At 38.6% G+C, this 12,006-nt stretch overlaps 1 protein-coding gene across 12 annotated transcripts in view; it reads right to left on the bottom strand.

The window, feature by feature from the left end:
* The window catches only part of TENM3 (teneurin transmembrane protein 3), a 1,359,158-nt gene that overhangs the window by 29,852 nt on the left and 1,317,300 nt on the right, over positions 1-12,006 (bottom strand). For 11 of the 12 annotated variants that reach the window (XM_064510997.1, XM_064510998.1, XM_064510999.1 and 8 more), the window contains 5 exons: positions 9,590-9,839; positions 9,150-9,170; positions 3,035-3,267; positions 2,340-2,494; positions 721-1,595 (listed from right to left, as the gene is read on the bottom strand). In XM_064510997.1, the coding sequence (XP_064367067.1) occupies positions 721-1,595; positions 2,340-2,494; positions 3,035-3,267; positions 9,150-9,170; positions 9,590-9,839 (1,534 nt within the window). The remainder of the gene's footprint in view (positions 1-720; positions 1,596-2,339; positions 2,495-3,034; positions 3,268-9,149; positions 9,171-9,589; positions 9,840-12,006) is intronic. The other variant, XM_064511002.1, reaches the window with a different exon arrangement.

The following is a 12,006-nucleotide window of genomic DNA, read 5'->3' as shown; positions in this document are numbered from 1 at the left end:
TACTACTCATTCTCTAATATCTCTCACTGTTGTGGTCTTATCTGTATACTACACTGACTGCTGGTGGTCTCTGTGTTTTTAATTTCTTCCTACAGGAATGACATTTCCCCCCATGGCTCATATTTCTTTTTTCAAGTTTCATGCTACTGTCCTCTGCTGGGGGTTCATCTCTGAAATCTTGCCATGTCGTCCATGAGATCTTCCTTGCATATTGTCCACTCAAGGAAACACAACCTTTTATAACCTTAAAAAAAAAATCCACCCAGCCTTTTTTGGCATAAAAGACTGCTCAGACATGCTTTTACTTTGAAAAATCAAAAAAGAAATACTGAGCAGTAAAAGAAATTTCTCGTCCGTATTTACTACACAACAATGTCAATCTAATGAGCAAATGTAACAAGACATCTAGTTTTTAAACAAAAACTTTTTATACAAAATCTTGGTTGTCTGAGTTACAACTTTCTGGCAAGAGAGAGCTATTGTCTCACAATCATTTTAATATATAAAACTGAAATTCAGAATAATCAACGTAAGATCATTCAGATCCAGATCTAGAAGAAGTCAGAGAGGCATACTGTATGGGAGTCAGAAAGTATCTTTCTATGTTTTTTGTTATCAAATGTCATCTCTACAGTTACTTCATCAGACCCCAGAAATATTTCAAATGATGGTATTGTATAACCCAATAAAACTAAAAAACATCTGACTTTATGTACTTACTCAAAAAAAGTGGTCCATCCAGTCTCGTCACTTTTAGTTGCCAGAAGTCCACTGTTGCCATGGTAGGTAAATAAAACAAGCTCCTGTCCTTGGGCAGTCATGCTTTTCAAACAGCCATTAGTGCCTATCGTTAACCAGATGACTTGGTTATCGGGGGAGACCACTCTTACTGGCATCCTGTTGGGATCCCGTCTGATACGAAGAGTATTCCCATTGCTATCTGTTACTGCTGTAATATCATTGTCATTACTGTAGCTAAAATTGTACAGATAATCTCCAGTGACTAAGCTCACAGTGTACTGGTGAGTACCATTGACATCAAAGATATAAAGCTCTTGATCAGTTGGAGAAGCAACTTCATAAAAGTTCACTGAATTCAGTAAGGGTTTGTTCTTTGACACAGCCCGTATCCTAATATTCCCCAGATCAGCAATATATAACGTACCATCTGGAGACACTGCTAAAGAGGAAGGGGCATTAAGTTTGGCATCTTTAGCATAGCCATCTCCATTCTGGTAACAGTCACAGTTGACATCGTTTTTGCAGTCACACTCTGAAGGTATTCCAGCAACTAAGGATATCTCTCCATCAGTTGTAACCTGCCTTATCCTATTAATCTTTTTTTCATCAGTCTCTGTAATGTAAAGCACCCCGCTGTAGGACACGGCAATGGCAGTTGCTGACTCTAACGTGGTCTGCACGGCGTGCTTTCCCACCGAGTACTCCACCCCAGGAACCTGGCAATGCATTGGCCTCCCGGCGGCAATGCGGACCTGACGGTTTTCTGTGATCTGCAAAACCACGTTGTTATCCAGAACATAAATGGAGTTATCCATTGGGTTGATAGCTAAATCTGTAGGCCATTCCAGACGTACCTTAAAAAAGAAAAGTGTTTTATTAAACGGTTAACCAATGCAGATTAAATTCAATAAATGAATCTACCTTCAGTTTTAGATTAATGCTTCAAGTGCTTTAGAACTATACTATAGGTCAGATTTTCCCTCCAATAAAAGCCATAGTTTTATGCATAACCAATACATAAATAAAAAATGGACAGATATCAAAAACTACTTACATACTCATAGACAGTACTCGTTTTGTATTCTTGCAATACAAAAAAAAATAAAAAAATTACTACCTTCCAGACTACGAAACACTGTACTGAACTCCATTTTTAAACACACAGCTAGTGATGTTCCTTCTTAGCTACACAAATTTCTTGGGACAAACAGAAAAATAGGCTCTTTTGTATATCCTCACATTCACCCTAATACGCTAAGGATGTTAGTGGTTTAATTCATTCAGAAAACATCAACACACCATTATCATCCTGACGTATTTGCTACTCTTCCAGTATTTACTGCTAGACTTAATGTTTCCTGCTGATAGTCTTGCTGTTCTAAACTAGACTGAACTTTATGGGCAGAAACATTGAATACAGCAGCATTTATAGCTAAGAGAATATATGGCAATTCATGCCCTTGGAATAGATTTCTTTGTCCCAAATTCTGCTCTTAAATATGCCTTACACATCCTACCCCATTTTATTTTAAGGAGCAAGCAAGCTGCATTTCCTAGCCCCAGCTCAGCTTTCCAAATTAGCAGCAGTTAAAAAGTACCTGGCTGATGTGCATGCTGGTATCACAGGTTAGCGGTCGTGCGGAGGTCAGGTCATTGGAGCCAAGCAATGTGGATATTATTCCATTTTGATCCACTTTTCTGATCATGGTCCCATCGACAAAGTAGATCAACCCGTTCTTGTCGATTGCTATTCCTTTAGCAGAGAATAAAATTTAGTTTCTTGTACTAGCAGATAATGCATTATCCATAACCAGCTAAGGGTGTAAGTGGTATGTACATAGTGAAAATTAAGGGCAGAAAATATGGCATCAGACAGTAGGTAGTATAACAGTTTGCAAACATCCATCACATAATAAACCAGTATTCCCTATGAAATCTTGTATCGTTGACTGCATTTGCTGTTCATAGAGAAGACCTAGCATTTTAAGTTGAACTGAAAAATTGGCTAAGCGGGACCAAACACAACACCAATTTTACACCTTTGCCGTAGTTTGCCAAACACACAACCTAAGTGAGCATTTTAAAATGCTCAATAACCATGAAAGCCAAATATTTATATTTGTAAAATCAGTCTGGGTCTCACGTAACTGTCCTCCGCAATGTTCTTTCCAGTGTGAAAGAATTACTCAAAAACACATTTCTTAGCCAAACACTGGGTTCAGTATTAATTATCAGGTCCTGGCTCCAAACTTTCACATTAGTTTTAAAGTTATGACGGGATAACTCCTTTTACCTTTAGGGCTCATGAGAGTTGCCTCCACCGCCTTGCCTCCATCACCACATCTTGCCTCATCAAATGGCAGGCACTGCTCCCCGGTCCCTCCTATCACCTCGGCATTTTTGGTCAGGTCTTTCGCACCAGTGAGTGACTTGGGCCGGTAAATCCTGCGCGTGTTTGTGTCAGAAACGTACAAATCTCCTGTGACGGGGTCAGTGGCGAGGTAGTACCTGTGAGCTGGGTTGCTGCTGTAAAAAGGAAATATGTATGCTGTAATTAGTTGCACCTAACACTGGACCAAGAAAGAAAGGTTTCAGCTCATATGCAATGTGTAGTAATACATAAATAGTTAAAAACCACACTGATGCTCTAGGCATGTGCAGCATAGGTCACGGCCCCAAAGCAGACTTTTGGCAGAGTTGGTAAAACTGCTCTGGCCAAACCACCTCGAGCTGCTGCAAGGAGAGGACCCGATGGTGTGAGCAAGGTGGCAGCAGCTGCTGCTGGGACGAGGAAGGGGAAGGAGAAGAGTCCTCCCTGGAGGCAGACATCCTTACTCCACTTCTCCCCATGCCCCCTTCATGGCAGGAGAAGCAGTGAGCCCACCACTGTGGTTAGTCCTGTGCTGGCTTCTCCACTTCAGCTCAAGCCCATCTCAATTCTCATCTCTCTCCTGTGCCAAAAGCAGTTCAGTCTAGACTCCTCATTCTTTTGGGATAGAAAATTCAATTTTGTCTGTGATGCTTGATCTGTGCTGCATAATTAAAGACAGTTCCTATCTCTGTAATAGATCAAATCAAGTAGCAGAGTCTAAAAACTCCCAGTCTTTCTTGGTCTTTGAAACCTCAGTTCAGTTCCCAGCTTTGCAGCATGACCCCAACCCTAGCTTGCACTTAGTTGCTGTTATCATCCCATCCATTTTAGTTTAATTTATATAAGGCTGCTGGGGTGCATGGTTTAGATAATTCATAAACAGATAAGGCAGAGTTCATATTATTAGTTCGTGGGCATGAGATAAGACATCCTTCATAAGTATTTGTTTAATCCACTGCTTTCAAAGACGTGATATGCATGATTTAACACATTAGGGAATGTCATCTTTTCCACCAGCACACTGAACGGAGCTTTTCCTTTCTTCTTAATGCAGAGTCATATTTCAAATTACTGTACACATTGGCACAAAACCACTAACTATGCCAACACAGCCTCTATTACAGTGAAAACATATATTGCTAACCATTTTCTCAGAAACATACATTTTGCCTCTCCACTGGTGCCACATAATTGAGAATTACTGTCTTTTCTCCCCTGCTGGTGAAAAAAACAACCCTGGAGTGTACCTTTCGGGTTGATATATTATGGTGTAGAAACTTAACTCACTGCAGTTAGGATTCCTGACCTAATTTATGGCATGAAGAACTGAAATGAGGTCATGTAAGTACAGGAGGTAATTTCAGATGCTCTCCTAATGGATTGAATCAGAGTGTCAGAACAGTCAGTTCCATTTCTGACGTTTGCAAAAGTGCTGCTTAAACATATCTACCCATCTTGGTGATATCCAAACATCTGTTCACAGACTGCTGTACTTCACATTCTGTAAATATATAACTGTGCTAATATAACACATTTTTATGTACTGCCACTTGCAAAAAGCAGCAAGAGACCAAGAGGAACAAGTTGTGAACGAATTATGTCTTTTAGCAGGGACAGATTTTTATAGCTATCCAGTTACAAAAATATAGAAAAATGTGTTGCATAAGTAAGATTTTCTTTGGTTATAAGACTTTTAACGTGTTGGTTCAGAACAAAGAAACCAAGCGAAGCAGACTAATGAAATCACATACACAGTGATTAGCACCTCTTAAAAAGCTCTGCTATAGTGCTGAATGTTACACAGCCTGTCTGAAAACAATTATATGCAGGCATACTTTAAATTTCTGTCTGTTAGAAATCTATTACTGGCAAAGCACTAAATAGTTTAAAGATATTTTCAAAACCTTTGTTTATGCAGAGATCATTTATATGATCACTATGTAGTGTACAAATTATTTATACCTCCATAGACTGCAAATTAAATTATACCCATTTACATGATTACTTTGGTCTTTAAGAAACGCTGCAGACATTTCAAATGTAAACACATTGCAAAATGTGAAATATGCAATTAAGTTTTATTTCACTGCAATTTAAAATAAAGTCTTTCCTTATACTACTAAAATCTGAATTAAAGTACTTCTCGGCAACTCATTTAACATTGCTTGAATCATATTTTTCAATTGTTGGAATAAAGACTCATCAAATCAGTGACTAAATAATTTATGTCTTACACAATTATTTCTTTTTAAAAAGAATTTTAAGGCATTTTCTTCATAAACAAATAGGAAAACATCTCTATTTTCTAGTAAGTTTTAACAAAAACGGTGTATCTCTCCTTATTCAAGATTAGTTTTAGCAGTAAGTAATGTGTCTTCATCAATACAAAAAATATAGACGATAATTTAAGGATATTTTCTTGTTTTGACCAAAAAGCAAGACTTGGGGGTTGCTTAGGATATTATTATTGAATCAATATAAATGCTCTGAGCTGTCATACGGAGAAGCCTAATGGCTCCTTTCTGAGATAACACAGCAGGGTTTGACTTGAGTATTTCTTTTCAAGCGAGGGCTCCAAAGCTGAAGTAGCTTTAGTTATCAGAAACAAACCAGTAACTAATTCTGAGGAGCAAGGCACAATCTGGGGAACTGAGTAACTGCTTAGTGAAAACCATGCCTGTTTTCAAGCCAGAAAACATCTTGCACACTACGCTGATCTCGACACCAGAACGGGGTAAGCATCCAGCGTCCGGAGGGCTGTGCAGAGACCAGTCTATTTCACTACAGCTTAAAATAATATTCAGCTCTTGTCTTCTACCACCACCAACAAAAGCAAAGAACTAAAATCCACATTCAGTGAATTTTCAACTCATTCAGTATCATCTAATCACTGGAGGTAGCTCTGAAAAACACGCAATCATATAGCAGCATGGACTGCTATACAAGACAAATGACTATGAATTAACTTGTTCTACCTATAGTTAAAAGCAGTGCTTAGGATTTAAAGTGCACACATACACATGCACGTGTGTGCGCGTAACCAGCTTAGGCCTCTTGAATGACCAGACTTTGCACGTTTTCCTGTTGTTGTTGTTGGTTTTCTTAATATAAAATTATAATGAAAAGTGTTGGAAAAACGTACTCGTAAGTGCTGCCTACTGTTTTGTTTTGTTGCTGTAATGTTTTGCTGCTGTTTTTAACTTGCTTATGCTGCTCTTTGAATTCTTCAGCTGTTAGATCCCCTGCATTACTCTCCATGCAGAATCAAAAAATTTGTATTCTTCCAACTCCAGCCCTTATCTGTACTCTCGCTCCCATTCACTGTGTGCCTTCTCAAACCACATGCCCTCAAAGCTGTTCTTATGTTTTACTAAACTTTATTCTGGCTCCCTGCAGACTTGGGATATCACCATAGCCTACAAATGACCTCCCTGTCTTCAAAGTCCTTCTAAAAATTACTTCTTCCATGAATGCCTATCAGCATTAATCACTCACAGGCAGCAGTGTGTATAAAGATATCAGTTCAGCTTTGAGATTTACAAAATGTTAGGTCATTGGTATATTAGAGAATAAATTTGATCTGGATTGTCTCCTTAATTTAGAGTACAGGCTCCTTAAGGTGGAAGGGACATCGCTTGGCGTTGAAGCACTGTGTTTATGGTGAGGAAGGTTGAACGCTTGAATGGATAATAGATGGAAACTAGTATTTAATGCTCTTTTTAAATTTTACTTGGTGAATGCATATTTTAGTGCATTTTCTTAGTTTCAATGCCTAGTACTTACATATTGCACAGTGGCCCGTCAAGGGCTGTTTTCTAAACCCTAGTTTAAACAGAAATCTCCCCCACAATCTTAAGATTTTGTGAAACTGGACAGGTCGCCCTCTTTCTCCTTCAAGCCAAACAGATGTGCTCCTCATTTCTCTGCGACATTTCACTAGGCTCCGCACAACTTAACGCAGACGAAGGAAGCCATTTCGTTCCCCAAGGTGTCCCTAAGCTGTGGAGCCCTCGGCCACTGGATTCAGTGGATGCTAAAGGTTTACATGGGTTAAAAAAAATAATCAGATAACTTCACAAAACAAAAGGCTGTCAAGGATTATTAAACTTCAAGATACCACTCTTGGCTTAAGAAGTCCCTGAGCAGCGAAACTCTGAGCCTGCGAGTGTACAGGGAAAATGTCACAGATAATTACAACTACCTCATAGCCTTCATGTGCTGTTGTGCAGTGCAGGAGACGGGATACTGGGCTAACTGCATGTTTGGTCTAACCCAGTGTCTGTCTGTAGCTGTGTTCTGGGACAACGACCTCCCTTTAAATTCTACAGCTTTTGGATTTGGGGCTCATTAGCTCTGTTTTTTTTCATAATTTATTAGAATACAGTGCCCTGATGGGGGGAAAAAACCCAAACTTGTAGTAGAGCACATCAGGTTGCACCCCGGGCTAAACGCCTCCGGCGCGCTGGCTCCACAACCACTCCTGCAGAGCGAGTCCCCTGTAGTCCTCTCCCCATTTTCTACCCCAGGAGGAAATCCCCACTTCAGAGCCGCTATATGGGCCTGTGCAAACGCTGTTACAATAATCTGTGCAGTACAATTACGACACTTTCACTACCTGAAGCTTACGCATTTATAGACACGAACAAAGCTTCAGTGTTCTCCCTCTCAAACATCTCTTACAAACACGGGTCTAGTTTCTGAAACGCTGCAGTTGAGACTGCAAAGACATTTCTGCCAGAAGGAGAAGAGGGTGCCACTACTAAATCACAGAAAACAAACCTCACCACATGTCAGTCCCTTAATCCCGCTTGTCCGTTCCAAATTCCCGTTTTGAGTATTACTTCATGTTTCACGCATTTGTCAAGACAATGTCTTATCCAGCTGTAGTCACAGCTCTGCAGCACCACAAAGGTTGTAATTCTTTTAGAAGTGGTGGAACGAACGCAACCGAACAGTGCCGAGTGGAAGAGGCTGCCCCTGGCCACACCTGCGGCAGAGCACCAGCCGCCCGGGCTGCGCGGCACCTCCCGGTTCTCACCACTAGCGCTCGTGCAAACACCTTACTTAGTCAGGGAACTTTTTGCCTAACATGTTTGAAACATAAATTCTTAAACATAAAAGCCTTCCTCACAAAGACATACGGCCAGAAGCAAAGAGATAAAAAAAAAAAAAAAAGGGGGGGGGGCAAAAGGAAAGCTGAGATATGACTCTCTGGGATTTGTTTAAAAAAAGAAGAAAAAAAGGCTGGCAGCAAAAAGGAGAGAAAGAGGGTTGCTGAGCCTTATGTATTTAGCAGTTCTATCACAAAGTCTTGCAGGGTTTTATGTATCCAACGAGATTTTAGCATACCAGCTCTGGTTTTGTCTCCTTACCAGCAAGGGCTGTCGTGGCAAAGCAGTTCTAAGCATCCATCTTCTTTTTCTCTGTTCTTGCCACTACTGTACCTAAGCCAGCATGGATGAATGCTGTACTGCATCCTTCTGATTATTATTACTTTTTACAAGTCATAACTCCTGGAGCCATGCTATTGTGCAACAATTTTAGCTTTCATTCTTAAGAAAAGTTTTCATGCTTTAAATAAAAAAATCTTTACATGTGAGCCTGAAAAGACTCAACACCAAAAGGCTAATAACATGAACTCACTTTATACTTCCATAATTTTATTAGTTATATGCCATTGTCATGGTACGTGGGGGACCTGATTAATGAGTTTTGACAGGGTCAGCAAAAGTGCTGCTAGCAAGGAGTGTGAGCGAGCAGAGACGAGGGACAGCAAAGGAGGGCACACAGAAACAGAAGTGGAGCTGGCTGCGGACGGAGAGCGATGAGAAAATAGGAACTCATATCTGAAAGGAGGATACAGCCTGACAGCTGACATAACTAAAACATATGAACTCATTATTTTTGAAAAATACTCCTCTTTTCTAATAATACATCTCAGAAATGACTCGTCCATTACAAGCATTCATTTGTTTAAAAAAAAAAAAGGAGAAAGGAACAGTTAGAAAAATATAAATCTTCTTTAAAAAATGCTTACCTATGTCTAAAATCTTTATTTCTTGGTGGGAGCAAGTAAAAAAGAACAGAAAAACATTATTAGAAAAATATTCAGAAAGGATGTTAAAAGATGAAAAGAAGGCAACATTTAAATTCATCATTAGTGAAGCGATGAATCACCAACTTCTGTCCAGTCATGTTGACCACGTAAGTTAACTCAGTAAATCCACAGAATAATTACTTTGGGTAGATTAAATTCTCAGTTTAGATTTGCATAGGTAAAATACTTTACCACGGTAAAGCTTATTCACTTCAGTTCTAAATGCTATTTCAAAGGTGTTAAAATCTTTTGAACCAAATTTTTTGTTTCCAAATGTATTTGGAAACTCTCACTTCCACAGCACCAGAAATCTCTTCCACACTTTAGTTCACAACAGTAATTCACAACTCTGAAAGCTGGTGATGAGGAAAAAAACATACCTGAGTTCCAAAACACTAGTTACATTTCCAGATGGAAATATCCGCCGAACATAGTTGAAATCCCCCACGTAGAGGCTGCCATCTATCCCACAAGCTAAGGCAACCGGAGCCAGTAATTTATTACCATCCGCTTGACCATTACAACTTGGGCAGGAGATGCTGCGTCTTCTTCCATTGCCCATAATGCTACTAACAACTGGAGGTTGCTGAGATATAAATTGATTTTCACCATTTCCTTTGTATAGGATTCCTGGCAGATAATGTAAAAAGCACAAAATCAAAAACAGTTTATAGAAACTTTGAGTGCATGTATATGTGATGATGTGGAAGTATTATAAATATTCCCTTTAATTTGATTAATATAACTTAATAGACTTTTAATTTTGTTTCAGCAAGATATTTTATTCGTTAAAATTGACAGAATTTTATTCAAACATTAATAGTTATAAATAGGTCAAAAATACACTAAAAATACATCTGAAACATTAAATTATCTTGTTCACAAAATGCAGAAGAAACACTAAATATACTAGCATTTTAAAACCCAAGCAAATTTGCAGTTGCTCTTATTTAAAAATGTTAATAGATTTTAATATTTATAATTCAAAATGAAAACTTTAATGTTTAAGGAAATGCAAGGCCTAATTAATAAAACAAGACCTGTGTTCCTAAATCCTTTAGGTTCAGAAATTCCCCCCCTCCCAAATGGAAACTCTAACTGTGCATCTCTTATTAAAGAAAAAATGGCTAATTTTATTTCTAAAGTCCTACTCCACCCAGTTATGAATATGATGTCAAATCTAATCTAAAGGAGATTACTGCTGCAAATTGTCAGTAATAATTAAAGAGCTACTTCAAAAAAGTTGGCGATTGCCTCAATTTTACATCATAAAAGGCTCTTTACTCAGCTAACAATAAAAATGTACCTCTGGCAACAAAGTCTGCCTCAATACCATGTCTGCAGTTATAGGCAGTTATTAAAAATGTCAAAACAACAAAAAAAATGTGGTGCCAGGCCAACCTGCCTCTTAAACTTAATTCTGCTTGGAGGCATGAACCGAACAGTAATTTTGTAAAGACAAAGCAATGTGCCAGCAGTATTTTTTCTTCCTTATAGCCTCTACAGGAAATCCAAAAAGAAAAATGCATGCTTTATGCCAAACCTTCAGTCCTAGAAAAAAGGTCTGAATTTACAGTGTGTTGAATGTTGCCTGGACCCTCATTATCATATATCTTAATGAATCCATCAAGGTGTCCGCAATGAATGGTCAGGTATTATGGTTGTACTCCTAAGTCACAATACATTTTTATGTGGTATAATCTGTGTAAACCACATGTCCCTTTCTACTTCATAGTGATACATGTTTTATGGATAGCGTGTACAGAGTTTCAAAGGCAATTTTGGGGGCCAGGGTATACATTCCTTTTTTGAGATGCCTTCAAAAAAATAAACACTCCAAAAAACATGTAGGAAATCTAAGATGTATTCCTCTTCCTTTCCTCAAAATACGCTCTTTATATTGAAAGATAAAATTTTTTTTTTCCTCTTAAAATGTTTTAGGTGGTTTCACTACTTCTTAATGTTACAAAATTTGTGAGATATAAACACAAAACCAATATACAAGATAAAATCAGGAAAAATGAAAATGGTTTATGGAAACTTAAAGACAAGTAATCTAAGTAAGTCATCTAAATAAAACAGGCAGAATGTATTTTTCATGACTAGTCAAAGCCAGAATGCATTAACGGTATACAAAATCCACCCTCCGATGACTACATCACTTACGACAATCATGGAATCATAATTTTGCCTGAAATAGCTGACTTCTATAATTTTCATCAGAGGAATCCTACAAGTCAGCACAGTGCGCTACTGCACCTGATTTATTCTGTCATTACTTTGAAAAATTGGTCCTTCACATTTCTCCTCTATTACCACAGACTAGAGGGATGTACATTAGACTATTTACTGCAGCAGTCCAGGGTGTCCGCACAAACACCCGCCGCTACACTCTCCTCTGAATACATTTCCCCAGTTCCTCCACCTTGTCATTACCACTCTCCACTTCATTTATTCAATTAGACACACATCACTTCGAAAAGTCATTACTTGTCAAATGTACTCTTGAACATAATTTAAAGCCACCATTGAGTTACCTTGCAAACAGAATCAACCTTATATATGCCTTCACAATTGTGGCTCTTTGCATTTTCAGATGGATTACCTTATGCGAGTTTGCACAGCTAGTTTTTACATTTTAAGTTAGGGACAATGAAGCCATTTCCCTTTTTTTGGGCTACCTTGTGTATCTACCAGGCAGAGGCAATGCTTTTGGTGTTGACCAACACGTCACACAACTAAGCTGCCGTGGTGGTGGGAATCCCTTTATACAGCCAGATTTTTCCAGATGCCCTGC

The sequence above is a fragment of the Dromaius novaehollandiae genome, chromosome 4 (genome assembly GCF_036370855.1).
Source record: "Dromaius novaehollandiae isolate bDroNov1 chromosome 4, bDroNov1.hap1, whole genome shotgun sequence".
Classification (NCBI taxonomy): domain Eukaryota; kingdom Metazoa; phylum Chordata; class Aves; order Casuariiformes; family Dromaiidae; genus Dromaius; species Dromaius novaehollandiae.
This window is presented reverse-complemented; position numbering and strand designations above follow the sequence as displayed.